The 18301-nt window shown below is 34.3% G+C and overlaps 1 protein-coding gene across 2 annotated transcripts; it reads left to right on the top strand.

Moving 5' to 3' along the window:
• The first annotated feature begins 4782 nt into the window (after positions 1-4782).
• LOC118194997 (uncharacterized) lies at positions 4783-17527 on the top strand. 2 transcript variants are annotated; one of them, XM_085809192.1, is made up of 10 exons: positions 4783-5135; positions 5227-5511; positions 7570-7622; positions 7721-7793; positions 9092-9245; positions 11053-11190; positions 11323-11500; positions 15003-15096; positions 15370-15404; positions 16394-17527. In XM_085809192.1, exons 2-10 carry the CDS (start codon positions 5229-5231, stop codon positions 17261-17263), a joined length of 1878 nt encoding a protein of 625 aa, XP_085665318.1. In that variant the 5' UTR covers positions 4783-5135; positions 5227-5228; the 3' UTR covers positions 17264-17527. The 2 variants fall into 2 exon arrangements, with proteins under 2 accessions (XP_085665318.1, XP_085665317.1); XM_085809191.1 differs by having other exon boundaries at positions 4783-5511.
• Positions 17528-18301: the final 774 nt, after the last annotated feature.

Below are 18301 nucleotides of genomic sequence, written 5' to 3'. Positions count from 1 at the left end.
CGGGTCTGAGGATTTCCACCCATCTTGCTTTATTGCTACATCTCGAGAGGACTCTCGGCTGGATAGCATTTTAAGTACTCCCATGTCGCAAAGACCTTACACACATATAAGCATCTATACCTTATCCGTTATTCAAATGAAGTGAAAGAGTTATGCTGCCTGGCTTCTTCTATTACCATGTTAATAGGATGGTCTATTAATATTTACAAGCGGGGTCAAATTAATAATTGTCGTCTTTCCTTAACCATCCTAGAGTTCCATACCCAGCGAACAATATATGTAAACAACGAAATAATACATATAAACATAAGAATTAAATAGTAGATACACTCAGTGATTTGAGACTGTCATTAATGGAAAAAAGAGAAATAAATTAAATAGGATCGTTTACGAGACATCACACGGATAGACAACCAAGTGTTGGATAGAATGAATTTCTTACAAATACAGAACGATTTCTAAGCTATATGAAGTCACATTAACCAAAAAAATGAAACTACGTTAGGTTATGAAGTTATTTAGAACTACGATATATGTATAATTTTTCCGACTACTTCATCAATTCACTTCAAGTGATAGGAGTTTTAAAATTAAGGGTCTGGAATTAAATTCATAAAATCGAATTAGATCATCAATATCGTGCCCATGTTCAATCAGAATTTCTATAAGTTAATGCAAATGTTGTATGAAAGCTTTATGATTCATACTGAATAAACACTGAGCTAGCGTTTAAGCAAACTTCCTTACAGTGAGATATTGTACACTGATAGGTGTCAAATAAAATAGGCGGTTAGTGATTACGTCAAAGCATGTATCTGCTTAAAGGCAGAAATGCCTTCGTGGAGGACTTTCTGAGGTAAATTAGCTCGTATTCATTTTACACATAAGGAAAAACCACAAAAACATTTTTGCACCCAAACCGTTCACCAATATTCGAGAACGAATAGAGTTACCAGTGTTCAGAATTATCCACTTAACCTTTGGTGGGCATCAAAATGGTCATTAGATATTTAAATTTCTGTCAGCAGAAGTTAGGGTTTTGTTTATCCAAAAAGTTAAATATTTTAGAAATATGTAAAGATATTCTCCATGACTTTTCATTCTTCGCAAGAAAGGAAATAATAAAGCTTTTATCTTATTAGCCAATAAACAAGCATTCAAACAGATAAATGAATTGAAAGCAATTTAATAATAAACAACAAAATGTATTGTAAGCACATCAAAGCCCAATTATGCTTCGGGTAATTTATATATTTCAACGATATAGTATATCATCCTCTTTTCCAACGGTTGGGTTTTACTTATGCAGCATTAGTGCCATCAGTGGTCGAGTGGTTAAAAAAAATTGAAGACTGAGAGTTTATATTTTATTATTATTTACTTGTTCCGCCCTCAGGCACAACACGGAAGAGAGGGATGCCTTCGTGGAGGACTTTCTAAGGGAACTGGCTCGTATTAACATGTTACACTTGGGAAAAATCACAAAAACGCCCTCGCAGCTTGCTCGTTCGCGTGATTCGAACCTCGGACCGAACTACCAGGGTTCAGGGACTTCGTAGCTCGGCCGCTGGTGGGCCAAGGCTGGGAGTTTGACCTGGTTTCGATCCCAGGAGGATGAGATAGCTGCATGGTTAGTTTTTGTGGATTGCGTTATATGTAACGTGAATACAAGCCAGTTTCTCTTAGAAAGTCCTCCCCGATGATATCCCTTCCCTTAGGCAGATAGCTCTCGTGTGCTTTGCTGTATTCAAATAACCTAACCTATGCAACATTCTCTGAGAACTGAACTATGCAACATTCTCTGAGAACTTGTTCTTACTGCCTGAACAAGACCTAAAATGATGACCTGCGGAATGGTCTCACGGAGACAAAAAAACAAACCCGGCATTTTCATGACATAAAATTGGGTGTTATGTGTAATATGACAGGGATAAATGAAAATAAAAAATGACTATGCTGTAGAAGTAAAAATACCAGGCAGAAGAAAACTTAAACAAATATACCCAATGGAAATAAACGTAATGCACGAAAACAGGCAGAGCATTATGGGTAAAAATAACTTTACAATTTTATGTCAAATTATGAATCTTTTAAATAAAATTCAAGCATAAAATATAAAGCAACATATATAATTATTGCGCTATAGTACTCACACTCGTGTAACTTATTAGATGAATATCAAACACAAACTATGGGTTATATAAGTTCTACAGTCGTGCTCAAAAAATAAGGTACAAACGCTAAAAGAAAAGGTACGAATATTAAAACTAAAACATACAATTTAGATACGAGGTAGAGTTGCTTGGCTAAATGCAAATATGCAACCAAAATTAGCACAAAACGCTGCCCCACCGGACCTATGTGTCACTTCGCAAACAGAGATAGTTCCGTATAATCCGAGATAGCCAAAGAGGAAAGTATGAGCCGAGGACACCATTCCCACGATGGAATGCGTTGGAAGACTTTCAGGATGTTACAAGCTGGTGCAAGATAATCCGCTGTTGCAAGAGAGCTGAATATGCATTATAGTGTCATCAACAGATTTTAGAATCATTACGAAAGAGATCAAAACCCCTGTAGAAGACGTGGGTCTAGGCGCCAGAGAATTACTACAACGGCAGACGATCACTTTCTGTTGCTATCTGCAAGATGCCGGAGATCACTGACAGCACAACAGCTGGCGTCGCATGTCTCTGCTGCTGCAGAATGGCCCATATTCTGCCAAACTGTGTCGCGTCGACTGCATGAATGTGGACTGTATGCCCGATGATCTATGGTTTGTGTTCCTTTGTCCCCACGCATGTCAGAGCTCGGTTGAATTTGGCCAATGAACAACGCATTTGAACACCAGAGCAAAGGGACCACGTACTGTTCACGGTTGAGTCTCGATTAAACATCCAGAATGATTCCCGAAGGGCAATGATATGGCAAGAACCAGGGACGCGCTATCGGGCGCCAAACATCGTCGAAAGAGACTATTACAGAGAGAAGGCTTACTTGTATGGGCTGGGATAGCAACGAACGACGCCACCGACCTCTACGTGATTCTTGGTGGTTACGTGACAGCCATCCGATATGGCGAAGGAATTCTACATCCTCTTGTGCCTCCTTTTATGGCTGAAGGGGGCCCCGACGTGATATTTATGAACGATAACGCCCGCCCGCATAGATCATAAGTGACGCAGAGTTATCTGGAGAGTGAAACCATTCTACAGCTGTCATGGCCTGCTAGATCACCAGACCTGAATTCCGTACAGCGAATGTGGAATATGTTGGGACGACGGATAGCAGGTCGCAGTATGCCGTCAGGCAATCTCTACGCGCTCCGACATGCATTGCTACAGTAATTAGTGCTATTTCCCCAACAAACGACCGAGGACATTACTGCCATCTTACCTCACCGTTATCAAGCATGCATTTCAGCTAGAGGGTGTTACACCCGTTATTAGTATGATGTTTTCATTGCACATTCTTCCGAACCATTGGGTCTTTCGCGATGCTATAGATACATGTTTTTTTTTTTTTTTTTCCCTTCATGTATTTGCTTTGTTTGCTATGTTGTCTAGTAATGCCACACCAACTTCTTGGATCAATTTTATGCATATCCATTAAATAGTTTTTGTTTTATTTCGTGTTTTGACTCTGCTGCTTATTTTTTAATTTTTTCTTAATTATTTTTTAATTTGTTTTGAATTTCTTCTTGTATACTATGAAGTAAATAAAATAAATACAAAAAATTTTAATAAAAGTGTGGATTTTTCCATTCCCTGAAAATTATCTTATAAAAAATAGTTAATCTGAAAACTACAATCTGTATTACCTATAGTACATGGGGTATAGTATACCTATAGTACTGTATTACTATAGATACATGGGGACGCGAACAACTGTTATCTCAGGAAGATGCGATTGCGTAAAATTAAGAATCACTAAACTAAACTTACTTTTCGTTTTACAGTCGCTTCACTAAGGCATTTTCCAGGTTACACCACGGGCTGAAAACGGCAATGCAATTTGTATGGGAAGAAATCAGATCTCAGAATCTCCCCAAGTCTTTCGCGAGATTCAAACCAATGCCCACATTAAAATTTCGACAATAAGCCTCATTGAATTATCATATCAAGGAAGTACCAGTATTATGCAAACTTACACAACGTGTCCACAAAAGTCTTTACCCGGCCTAAACTTTTGCAACCGTTGGTCGTAGATATATACTCCCAGTTACAAAAATATTTTAAATGACTCATGATTCATAACTCATGATTCATGCAAAGATTCATGTTTCGGCATTTTTAAATTTTAAATCATCAATTTTGTGAATATTATGAAAGCTTTGTACTCATTATTAAAAAAAAGAGGTTTGACTCCCGTATGACAAAAATTGACCGAGATATTCATTTTCAACGGTTTTTAACACCCTATTCAATTTGCATTCAGGAGTCAGTTAGTACATATAGTAGAATAAATCGCTATGATTTTTTTCCCTCAATAACGCTGTTCTGTGATTTACTAGCGTCTTTAATTTATCTTTTATCTACATTTGGTAAACTGAACGAATTTTCAGACAATTTATAAGTTTTCAAAGTCTAAAAATGCATTATTAATATTCTCATGAAATTTTATTACTTTAGAATCATAATCTGGTAATCATACAAAACATTCATTAACGTACAAATATTTTTCATTTTTAATTAATGCAAATAATATTACGAGTGAGCTGCGTTTCCATTGAAGCCTGCTAGTGTTTTCTACAATACGAGTTCTATAAGATTCTTTGAATAAGATCTCCATTTCGGGAAAAAATGTATTGATCAGTAGTTTTCACAGTAATTTGAATAGAAATGCTTGTTACGTTATCTCTTAACATTAATCTCATTAAGTAATAAATATTAAACTTCTCTGTTCAACTACATTTTTATTTTGCACTTGGCTGTGAAACTCATTGTAGAGTAAAACATTGCCGCCAAACAAGTTCGAAACGCGTCGTTTGCGAAGTTGGTTATTGCAACTGCTTCTGCTAAACTGATTATTGTTTGTCTCTGTAGTTGTGATCTTTAACAAGACTTCCTTGGTATTGTTGTTGTGTTCTTTAGTTATAGTTGCAAACGCTGTTTTTGTGATACGGATATTGCAAGGTATTCCAGTCTAGTTTTAATACATAGCAGCATTTTATTAACAATGTTTTATTCCTACATTTAAGCAGTGTTCATGTATTTTACTCACCAGTTATGGCCAAATGTTCACTAAATGCGACTAGATACGAAAAGGAAAAACTTATTGGATCTGGGACATACGGTAATGTGTGGCTGGTGCGCTCAAAACATAGTAGAATATCTCATGTCTTAAAAGAAATTAATTTAAAGTCACTGGATGCTTGTGAACAGCAGCAAGCTTTGACTGAAGTAGCAATTTTGTCAAAATGTCAGCACAGAAATATAATAAGGTATAAAGAAGCTATGATTGAACATGATAGAGGAATATTATCCATCATCATGGAATACGCTGACGGGGGTAAGTTATAAAAATTTAAATATTTTTAACAGCTGTCTCTTGTTGTGAATTTCGAGTATTTAAGACCCGAAGTGATATGTATAGGTCTATAACCGCTTTGAAAACTCATACGATTGTTATCCTTGTAAGACTAAAATTCGTATCTTTAGCAAATTTATAACAAATGGAGAAATGTGTCTTAACTGCAATCAACTGATATACGAAGATAGTACTATGTTTCTACAACGGTGAAATTTGCAGAGTATCGAAAGTAGGATTCAGTTAAGTGGGAAACTAAATGTTAGTCACAGTAGTCGAAAGCCGGATAAATGCATTTTTATTCACTAAAGCATTCTTAAGTATTCACACAGTTCATGCGTTTCACATAAATATAGGATGTGATAATTGTTGCTATCACAAGTATTTAAAAAAGCCCTTTCCCGTAAACTTTATAAATGCTTCCTTTATGGTAATCTCGGTAGTGCATTTATCTCAGATTTAGCAGTTCCTGTGAATATGAAGATAATTGCATAAAATTCATGTAATTCTTAGCAGTATTAGTATATAAACTTTGTCTTGGATATCTTACATTTATAATGACAACGTTAACGTAAATATGTCCCACATTCTCGCAATGCCATTAAATGTCAAGATCAGTCTTAATTCATAGTATTGCCGTACGATAAAGCTAGAGCCGTGTTACGCATATGATATGAATATGTATTATGAAACTTTACAAAGAAATTCCTAATTTTCTTTTAGTGCAATGAAAGTTTATTACTTCCCTTTAAAGCAAATTATTATCTGAAAATTCGATAATCTCCGCGATTCTAGATTTATAATTTTTGATGTGGTCTCATATTTAGTCTAATACCATAACTTTTTTAGTTAAAAGTCAAAACGTTTGTTCAAAGATGCGAAATAACCCTGATCATTACGTTCTCTATACATCAATGGAAGAGTCAGCGCGTAGTAAATGTAATGAATGAGTCATAAAACATTGAATTGCATCCGAGACTTAACTCATCTAAGCACAAAGTATATGTACGAAAGAACATGCAAATGTAATGAATGAGTCAGAAAACATTGAATTGCATTCGATATGTAACTCATCTAAACACAAAGTATATGTACGAAAGAGTATGTAAATGAAAATTGTCGAAATTACATATGCTTTTCCTTATTTGGCGGCGGAAGGGGTTATGTATTAAAAAAAAAAGGTTGCTTTCCTAGGTTTTAATTTTTGGTTCATTTGATTATGGCAACGCACTCGAGTCTTATCTGTCTAAAGGGAGAGATGCCTTCGGGGAGGACAAAAAAAAGACAGGCTTGTATACAAGTGACACATGGGAGAACACAATGAAAACGCCCATGCAGTCAGCCCGTTGGCGGAATTCGAACCTCGGACCGAACTACCCATGTTCAGCTACTTTACCGTTCGGCCGATGTTGGGCCTTTTAATTAACTTTAAAAATATGCATTATGTGGTTCAGAAATAAGTTTTCCAATGCCACCTAGGGGGCATTGGAAAACTTATTTCTGAACTTATTTCTATTATTATCACCTATGGGGGGATATGCCTACATGGAGGATTATAAGGAAACTGGCTCGTATCAACGTGTCCCACGGGGGAAACCACGATAGCTCCCATGCAGCCACCCATTCCCCAGGATTCGTGCCCGGGTAGAATAACCCATATTCAGCGATTTTACCTGTCGGTCGCTGGTGGACCATTCAGTGTTTAAAGTGAGAGTATTTAATACATTCATGCCAAAGTTGATATCCTAAGAAGAATCTCAATGAAATCTTTTATTTTCTTACTTGGCAGTACTTAGTGTAAGCACCCATAAATTTCTTTTTAAAATATATAGTTTTGCAAGTCGCAAACATTTATCTGCTTCACAGCAGGATTGAAGTGTAGCACTACTTCAAGTTAATATTACTCAACAGTTATTCGTAAAAGTGTTCTGGAATATGTTGTATATTTTTCCTTTGGTTATTCTTTATGATTATTTTAGTTTTACACTTAATAAATATATAAAACGAGAAATTAATTAATCGAAGAATTATATCTGGTAGGTGATCTGTATACTGCAATTACGAGACAGAAAGGTGTTCCCTTCAAAGAACCCGTAAGTAGCTTTCTTTTTTTAAGACATACGTGTGTACATGATAGTCACATAAATCTCATTTGCATTTTTCTTTTAAGCATGTGCATCTTTCCTTTTAGTGCATTCTTTTGTGGTTCATTCAAATAAGTTTGGCATTGCAGTACATCCATTATCAAAACATTTTACACAGAGGTAAGATGTTTTTAAAATGATTATTTCGATTCTGAAAATTGTTTTCATTAAATGAGGATGTAATCCTAGGTGCTTTCATTTACTGTGGATTCAGATAATTTATTTTAATGAAAGATTCTAAGGAAATGTTTTCAAGAAGGAAAACGTTACCTTAACTCTGGTGATTAATTCTACTTTAACCCGGGAGCGCGCGGCCTGGGTTCAAAAGACCCGGGTCGTGTTTTTTTGAAGAAAAAACTGTTACTCTTCAGGTAAAACTGCTACATTTAAGCCAAAATTTTATTATCAAACTTAAAAAATATGCAAACTATAAAAATTAAAATTTTAATTTCCATTTTTTTATGAAATAAAATATTTTTAAAGGAATAGAACCGAAAAACTTATTATATTAATATAGAATTTATTAGGATTCATTATATTATTATTCAGGTTTATCAGGAATATACTGCCTGAAAAACATCTTCCTCTGGAAGCTTCAAATTTTTCATCAATTGTTATGAATTCACCGACAGTTTAATATTTATGGCAGTTATTCACAAAATCTTCAAAAAATCTCTTACAGGTAAAAGTTTATCTGATTCTTTCTTGACGACGCGAGTTCCTATGTCATCAAAATGCAAACTTCTTGATAAAAAATGAACACTTTTGTAGGACATAGTTTTGTCGACAAATTTCCAAGCCGGTTCCGTCTGTTGCCCTCGGATCCCGCACAGTTACATGAGATGACTTATGTCAGAAAAATAAAGCATAAATTCAATGGAGTCTTCAACAGTTGATACATCTAATAATTTTCACAAATATAACATTTCTTCCTTATAGGATAAATTACGCGACATGTTTGCAGTTTTCTGTGCTACCACAAATAAACTACGCTACAGCAATGCGAATAGGCGCGGTGAGTCTGAAACACCGATCCGATTAAAACGAAAACGAAACTTCGAATCAAATTGCCGGCAAAAAACTTCGGAAACATAAAGAGAATGGCTTTTGAGGAGACTATACTGAACCACAACCACTTGGAGAAAATAGGTACTTTTTCAGAAAGGTTTCTTTAGTTAGGTGGGTCCATTGGACCCAGCGCGCACACTCATGTGTTAAGATAAAATTAACGATTTTTCAACCAGAATTTTGCAGTTTCGTAAATTGATATTCCAGAATAAAGGTTTCTTTCTCTGACCTTTAATCAAACATTTGGTCGAATATGGCTTAAATAACAAAAATGGACAACTGTATTAAAACTAAAGATCAGAAATTTTTCTTAGTGAAAAATAAATGAAATAAAAGTTTTTTTCTTCTAGATTTAAAAACGCAGAATATTTTCCTAACACGGAATAAGATTATTAAAGTTGGAGATTTTGGAATTGCTCGCTTTCTGCATGAACCGCAAGAACTGGCAACAACTGCAATTGGCACCCCATATTATTTATCACCAGAAATTTGTCAGAGAAGACCGTATCCTTTCCAAATTTTTTATGACCAATAGGTACTTTTCAGTTTTGCCGGCGCAAGCGATAAAGTCGCCAATAATGGTACAACCGATGACAAACGGAATATTCTCGCTGGTAACCTTTTACGCCTCATTTTCAAAACAAGTCGCAGTTTTTTTCTTATCAGATTGATTGTTTCTTTCGATACTGGCATATAATTACATAGAATTTTTATCAGATAGTTCAGTTTTATGTCTAAGGCCATTTTCGGTAATTAAGTCAATTAGGATGCAATCACAGCTCTTACCCGAAGCCGAAAATATAGAAAAGGAAAGTCAAGGGTTAAATTCATCAATTCTAATGAGAATGCATTAGTGAAGTAAAGTACTGCAGTTTTACATAATTGCTGAGTAAGCTATTCGTACGCATTGAAATATTTCTTGCATTTAAACTTGTGTTCCAAATTAAGATTTAACTTGAAATTAATGTAGATAATTACTGAAAGCATTAGATTTTTGTAGAGTAGTTTACGTGAGATGAGATCGCTTGGAGTCACGTTATATGAACCGGCGAATTAGGATGTTGATATTAAAATGTTTATGCCTTCAAAAAAAGAATTCTTAGAACTAAAATTTTTTTAATATTTTTTATGTGTATACTGTATGTTGTCGCCAATAAAGTCTGCTTGGCGAGATTTGCGCCGGCGAAACGGAAAAGTACCCATCAGGGGGTAATAATAAAATTTTATGTTGTGAATTATTTTAATTATGCTATCTGAACGAATTCAAATCTCCCATTAAAAGTTTTTACAATTTAGATTTACTGATATTTTAGCAGTGTTTTCGTTTCGATATTTTTAGTTTTGCTAACCTACAAGATACTTTAAACTGTTGAAATATGGAGAAGCAGTCATTTCACCTAAAGTTTTAGTGTCGCGCATGGATTTTTTTTTTTTTTTTTTATGTAATCATAAAGAGCTGTATAAATTTATTACAAAATAAGTAATTTAAGCGTATGAAAATGTACTTGATCTACATTTGTTGTCATATTTGGTAATGTTTTAGTTAATTTGATAGCAAAGCCAATTCGAATTAACGAATCGGTATTCCATTAACTTGCACACTGCATTCACTCTTTTTTACACGCAAGCAAAATTTCGAATTTTTTTTTTTTTTTTTTAATTTTCACATTTCAAAAGCTTTGCCGGTATTTGATTATAAATACTGGCAGTCTTATCGTTACTAACCAAAGAAATTTATATGTTAAGTGATCTCTGGGTATATTTATGTCAGCTACATTTTTCTGAAACTGGAATCACTTGGTAAAGAATACATAATACTTAAGCATCAAATTTTGGAATGCAAATTCTAAAAATTGATATGGGGGATTCCAGCCTAATGATAAATGTTAGATAGCAGTCTATGCACTTGGATTTTTGTAAGCGTAGTTTAATATTTCTCCCCAACACAACACTTTTGTTGTATACTAAGATACCCTCCAGAATTCCAGCATGTTTTTGTCAAGGTAAGTAGAAAGAACATACGTAAACGAAATTACATATATTCTTTTTCAAGTTCAAAACTATCTCCTTGACAGTAGCGAACCTTCTCTGTTTGCTTAGACTTATGAGTGAAGCCTGCATGCTGATTGGTTTGGGTCAAGAAGAACAAACCTTGTAGTATAGTAACCTTGATGTTTTGTAGCAAATTCTAAATTCTATTGACAATCATAGCATCAAATTTGCACTATAGTTTGGTAAAGATTACTAAATATTTAAGCATCTTTTTGCAGATTATATTACATGGTTGTGAAAGTTCCTTAACAGATATTAGTTACAATTACAAAAGTGACATATGGGCATTAGGATGTGTGTTGTTTGAAATGTCAACGTTAGGACATCCTTTCAAAGCACGGAACTTCTCCCACCTGGTGTCTCTGATACTCAGCGGTAAACGGAGAGACTTTCCTAGGTATAAATGTATACTATATTTTTATAATTTAGATCTAAAAGTTTATAGAATAATGTTAGGTTTACCTAAAACTGATAGATTTTACATCATTCAGGTATATCTTCCCTTACGTTTATGTTGTAAATATTTTAGGCACTGCAGCAGATTGATTCAGGATCTGGTAAATTCAATGCTGCACTCTGACCCTGAAAAGCGACCTTCAACTACTGAGATTCTTGCAACACCTGCTTTGCAACCATATTTGTCCCAGTATCTGGATTCGCTTAATTTCAAAGGGCATGAAACGCTATCAAGATCATCGGTTTCAAAGGCAAGAGATTTATAAAATTATAATTCTTTATCGCGCTGTATGCCATCCAATGACTGTGGGATGAAAATGAAAAATTTGAGTGGAATTATGAAAGACGCAATGCCATTTTTCTTCTTTATCTTCATAAATGCAATGAGTATATACGTGGTTTTCTCTATGAGTAATGTAAATACGAGCCATGTTTCCCTTAAAACATCATTCATAATGACATCCTTTTCCTTAGGTCTTGCGCCTTTTGGAATTCAATTAAAGAATCAGTAGTCCATGGAACATGATTAATGTAGGCTTAACTATTAAATATTTGTGCTAAATAGAATCAAACTCTTCAAAGCAGCATTTTTAAACTAGTGCTAATCAAAGGAAAATTCTTGCTTATTACCAAAAACATAAAGGTACCCAAAATAACCACAAGAATAAAGTGTCACCCTAGTTTCACCATATTTCCATTATAGAAAATTAAGTCGTATGCTGATCCAGCTCTCATATCTGACGCCAGTATACAGAAGAAAAACAATTTTGGGCTTGCACTGTGATTATAAAAAGACTTAGCAACGCTGGAGCTTGAGGAGTTTAAACAGTCTACAGGCATCGAGTGGAAAATGAGATGCGCTGAGTCCCAAATTCTAGTTTTTGGTATTTTTCATTGTGCCTCACATTTTCACGTTCAATTGACTGACTAAATACTGTTTACAGATAAGCTGACTAAATAAATGTCTTATTATTTATTACCCATAAATACCCTATTATATGGAATCTATTACAACTAGGTAATTATTTTTATGTTTTTTAAAACTTAAAACTAGCATGTTTGCTTAAAATCCATCGATCTTAGCAACAACTTTAAATCCGATCGTTTGTGTTAGCCTACAGCAGAGTATGCTTATAAAACTTGGAGACAAGTTTATTTTGTAATTTCTGTTAATGTTCATAATAAGGCATTTCTCTTTAAGAAAGTTAGACGCCTTCGTGTCCTTTACCATGGTTGGGAAATGTAAGTGTGCATAATAGATAAAGTTTTGATGGGTATATTAGCATGTTTAGTATCAACGTTTTAAGGCATTTCACTTCTTTGGCGTATATTTAGAGCCCAAGAACACCTGGGTTAATAGTAGCGATTATACTAAAAACTTATGATCAAATGAATTATTCATTCATGGTTTCAACCGTATCTGTGATTTTAGTTTTGTTTGGTTTATTTAATTATGGCAAAGCACACCAGGGCTATCTGCCTAAGGGAAGGAATGCCTTCGTGGAGGACTTTCTAAGGGAAACTGACTCGTATACACGTTACACATGGGGAAAACAACGAAAACGCCCATGCAGCCAGCCCGTTCGCAGAATTCGAACCTCGGACCGAATTACCAGTGTTTAGCGACTTTACCGCTCGGCCGCTGGTGGGCCCAACCGTATCTGTGATTTACAGTATTGTGTATACTAGATTACATGTTGTACAGCATCAGTTATATCTAGCTTACAATTTCCTTAAAGTTTCATATTAGCGAAATGTATATTATAAAAAACAGAAATGTGAAATTGTTAGAGTGTGTTATGTAGACCTCAGCTGACTTCTATTCGATTTTGTAACTGCTAAAATAACAGCAGTGTGACTTGGAGAAACTTAGTGGAATGCAAATACATTTACTGCCACGCTTTTAATGGAATCTACTGCGTCAAATGGCTTCATGTATCTTCTTTACTAGTGGATGTATCCAAAACTGACGAATCGCTGTGTGAAAATGTATTTAGTGAATCAAATTGGTGTATAGTCTTCTAAAGATACCTCTTTCTGTAGTCTTCTAAGATACCTCTTTCTGTGGGGCAAATAACGAATATATTTTAATACACACTTGTTTACACTAAACTTAGCTTGCGGTCTCTGCTTGTTTCTTTATCAGAACTGATATCACGATGGTAAACTACTTAAGAGAAGAGAATTGCTTTTTGGAAAACTTTGAAGGAGAATCTCTAACATCCACAGTAACTTTTGTTGGTCTGTCGGCAGTTTTTATTAGAATGCATTCGTGGACTTGACGTACTTGATCTTAGCCTCAGAGGCCGAGAGGTTTTTCGTTTTTTATAGGCCAAACGTTTTGTTAAAGAGCTCAATTAGATGTTACCTTTCAAGCATTCTAAGCCCATCAACGGCTGAACGATAAAATTGTACTTCGAAAGGATTTTTAAATTTTGGCGAAAGGGCCGATAACATGAGAATTTTCACAATTTTTCATTAGCGAATATGAATCGATTTCCTTTAAAATGTCTTTTACGAAAGAATTCATCCCTTTAGGCGAATAGCTGTCTTGCACTTTGCTGTATTAAAGTAACCTAAATCAATCCTCCAGGCATTTTATAAACTAGTTCAAGCAAGCTGCTTTTTATAATTTAGACAATCGTGTCGTTATGAAGAGTGATGCTCTTGTGATCTTGTTCTAAAGCACAGGATGCACTACATTACTTATTTGCACCACATAACTATCTCATTTGCATTAATAATTATCTAAATTGTATACCTCTATCCTGTTTCTGCTCCAATCACTTCTGTAGTGTTCATTCAAATCAAGTAATTTTCGTTGATTTTTCTGGAGAGCAGAATTCCTCTTTCATTATAAAAATTTTTCAAGGAGCAAAAGTCATCATGCTTTCAAATTTCCGCTTTTACCATTACACTCCGTAAAATCTATATTCAAATACTCGGTTGCATCGAATTTAAATCTTTTTCAAAAGACGCCAAAACCTTTTAACCGTTAATCTTCTCTGAAATGAACGGATAAAATTTTGTCCGTTTTATTTCCAAGTATGCTCTAGTTATGCATCAAATGAAAGCAAATTTCTATAGGACTCCTCATGCAATCAATGAAAGCTTAAATTGAAAGATGGATTTCTATTAAATGGATGAAAGTTTATATAAAATGCACCGTGCTGATAAAAGCTTCTGTAAATTTCCCCATACAAACTTCGAGTTTTATGCAGCAATTAAAAAACACACAATATGAGACAAAATTTTCTCTTAATTTAAAAAACGCGATTATAACTCTGATCCCTTTTGTCCAAAATACAACAGTCAACAGCTTTACCCTACTACTAACTAAATATTTAGGCATACCTCGTTTACATTAGTCTTTTCTAAACCCTTAATGTAATTGTAAACCCTTAATCTAAACCCTTAATCTCATTGGAGTGTCGTTCAAATTTAAAGCTACATTAAAGTTTTTATTTTTAAAATAAATATTAGGATACTCTTTACATTTTAGGATATTCTAAACATTTTCAGACAGTCCATTTGAGCTAATCTTTAAATTTCAGGCTTTGTAATCCTCACTCTTTTGAAAAATTGCTTGGCCAAAAGCTTTATATCCTAACGAATATAATCAATCTTAAGCAATGTGTAAAACCTTTCAGTTCTAGTTAATCTCCCTTAATTTTACAGTACCTATTAATATACGTATGTAAGAAAGTTCATTTTTGCTTATGTATTTTTATAATTTATACTTTTGTCTTCTAGGACTGCTCTAGGAGGTATTCAACAAATGATGTATATTCTAGTGCAGCTGAAAATGGGGTGAAAAGAAGAGCATCCATTTCATCTCTGAATCCAAGTAAGAACTACAAATACTTTGATTCATGGCTTTGTTATGATTAAAGTGAACGTTTCAAGTGCATCAAAGTTTTATTTTGATCAAAGTGAATAATACAATTCAATATCCTTTTCTTCCATGTTTGCTTCCGTTCCTGCGATTGGTTCTCATAAACTTTATTATGATTAACCTTTTCATTTGGTCTTAGTTTCAGTTATCCATTTCTGTTACTAAATTCAGTTACATAATAATTGTTAATTTGGTTCACATTTTCTAATCTGTTTTTTTTTTCAGAAAAAATTCGTGCGGGCTCAAAATGTGGGGATTCTGTGAGTATCATTAAAGCATTTTCTGTTGGTGATAATTTATGAAAATGAGCTTAATATTAAATATTGTTCGATTAAATTTGCATCATATATCTGGCATTCTATAAAATACCTTAAATATAGGTACCTTACCAAAAATCAGTGCTTTTAAACGGTCGAGTTTTAATGAAATATGAAAAAAATAAATAAGTGCAAATTTCTACTTTAAAGAAATTTGCCTTTATATTAATTTTCGCAAATTCATATGGAGGATAAAAACACCTGTCTTGAAAGAATACTTATTAGAAGAGATTAATATTTCTTGCCAGGATAAGTTCCTAGTAGAAGCTTCATTTTCACTTAATCGTAACTAGGACAAGAAACACGTCAACGTAAACTTCAAAAACTATTCTACCGTCAGAATTCTTTGTTCCTCAAGAAGAGGGATTAGTGTCTTATAGCCTATAAAATCGATGGTTTGGGTTCGAAATCCCCGCCATAAGGAGGTTTTTGTCTCGCCTAATTTTGAACTTGAAAGAATCCCGGGGAGGACACGCCGCCAAACTTGTCGATTAATTAAATTTAAAGCCAACAAGTTCTCAATACCCTATGGTATGTTCCTTAAAATGCATACGCCTTTTTTTTAAATTACTTACAATCTTAAGATTTAATTTTCGGTTAACACCTAAAATTTCGAATTACATTTTACTGAAAAATTATTGTAAGCTTTAGTTATGTTGAACTTTTAATGGTATTATAATGTATTATACAGTGCATCTCATTTGTGACTACAATTAAATGGATACCGAAAGCTGCCTAAATTAAAATTAAAAATCACTTTTTCTAAACACAACTTCATTTAGCAAGGAACGGCATCGAAATACCGAGTACAATTCAACCTGATCTTGAATAGATACAGCATGTTTAGTTCTTACTTTTTAGAGCATGTAATCTAAAAGTGTATGTGTTCCTTGAAGGTCTACTGTTCAATAAATTTGTAAAACTTTTAACAGGTTAATGTCCAAAGGCAATCTTTGAGTAAACTGGTGAGCAGCCAAGCCGGTTCTCAATCTGTGCTTAAATCCACAAGCTCTACAATTCCCAAGAATTATCTAATAAGAAATGCTCGTAAACCTTCCCCTTTAGCAGATATAGGAAACGAAAAAAAACAATCTCGTCTTACGTACAAAATTTCTAAACTAATAGACAAGAAGAAATCTTTGCAGCCTTCCAACACGTATATGTTGGTAGAAAACCTGCCGAGTTGTAATGATAAAGAGCCAGAGAAACCGAGAAATGGTTTAGAAATCCCTAATAATGCAACTGACCAAGGGTATCAAAGTGAAGAAACTCGATCAATTTCTCCTGGTAAAGCACCCGATGCTACAGATGCCGTTTTTTCTAATGTTTCTCCAACAACTGAAGATTCATCTAAAACCTGTGATCCGGTGATCCAAAGTTCTGAAGGGAATGATGGCGCTTTTGTTCACGTTACCGGTAATAAAGTTACAGAAGAGACAACTGCGAGTAAAATTGATATTAAGAGTGATCATACTCTGTGCCACCATTCTTCTCGATGCCATCAATGCGTCCTTGGCATGCTGTGGAAAAATAGGATCCGAAGAAACGATGGCATATATGTAGATGCTGATGAACGCTCAAGTTTGAGAAATAAGTTGCGGTCCGTGTTCAAAGGTGAACTTTTCAATACTGTGTATCAAGCATTAATTTTAAATTGGGAAGGTAATGAACTGGAGTTTTTAAGAGTTTCATCTGAAAGTCTTTTAAATTCTCTTAACTATGATCAAACACAGCACCTGCCACTTATGATGCAACTAATACAGTTGGATTTGCTCAAGAAATCTAATTCAGTATGTACTTAATATCTAATCTTGGACACAACTTAAGAAAGAGTATTTTAGAAACCCTTCCTGGCTTTACGTATACTTTGGACTCTTAGATTTCATGCGAAGATTGTATACAAATTATTCATTTTACATATTTATTGATTGGTTGATTGTATAAATTTGTAATTATTTTAAGATGTATTTAAATTTTCTTTCAATATGTATGTGTGCTTTTCAGTAACACGAAACTCACATTATTCTGTAAACTAATAAAATCATAATTTAATAAATGTGATTTGGAGTTTATTTTACCTCCCTGAGATTCGTGAAGTCTAAGGAATATGGGAGAGGTTTTCTGTACGTGTAAAGATAAAATCCGTATTCCTTTGGTATGTTCCACAATGGAAGTATGCTCACTCTAACTGAACGAAAGTCTATATAAAATAATAAAACTTTCAGTAAAGTTAATACACGTATTCTTATTCAATACATAAGTTGCATTCAGAATTTTCCCCTATAAAGAAAAATACTCTTCATAAAGAATTCATTGGCAAATAACTCCATGTGAAGTCAGACTTACCAGTTATTGTAATTAGATCTTATGCAAAGTGGATATGCTTTTAACACTCCGAAAGTAGGATCCGTAAAAAAACGTAACGACCTTTTATTCTGAATATACGCGGGGATTGTTCTTATCGCGTCGGCAAAAGCTGAGATTTCAAATGCTATCAGTTTCGTAGGAAGAAAGGGTATGAATTTTTCTCCCTTTTCTTTTGGAATTTTGTACCCACGGTCAGAGGGTTAAATGCACAGAATTCAAACTAGTGTACAGATTGAATGCAATTTAATCAGACACTCTTTCGTAGTTGAGAAAATTTCGGTAAAAGTCATTGTGACTTGTAGAAAACCTGGTTTATAACGGAATAGAAAGAAACTTAAGACTTTCAATAATATTCTCATCGGACTGCAATGAAATCTTGACTTGTTAGCGAAATTCGAGGTAAAAAATGAGTAGTTAAGGAAAAGGTTAATGCTTGCTTTTGTTGGGTAATTCTTTTATAACTTTCAGCAACT

Source organism: Stegodyphus dumicola, chromosome X2, assembly GCF_044657685.1.
Source record: "Stegodyphus dumicola isolate Sdum_Otavi_A_Nest chromosome X2, ASM4465768v1".
Lineage (NCBI taxonomy): Eukaryota > Metazoa > Arthropoda > Arachnida > Araneae > Eresidae > Stegodyphus > Stegodyphus dumicola.
Note: the sequence above shows the minus strand (reverse complement) of the source record. Positions and strands in the feature narration are given on the sequence as shown.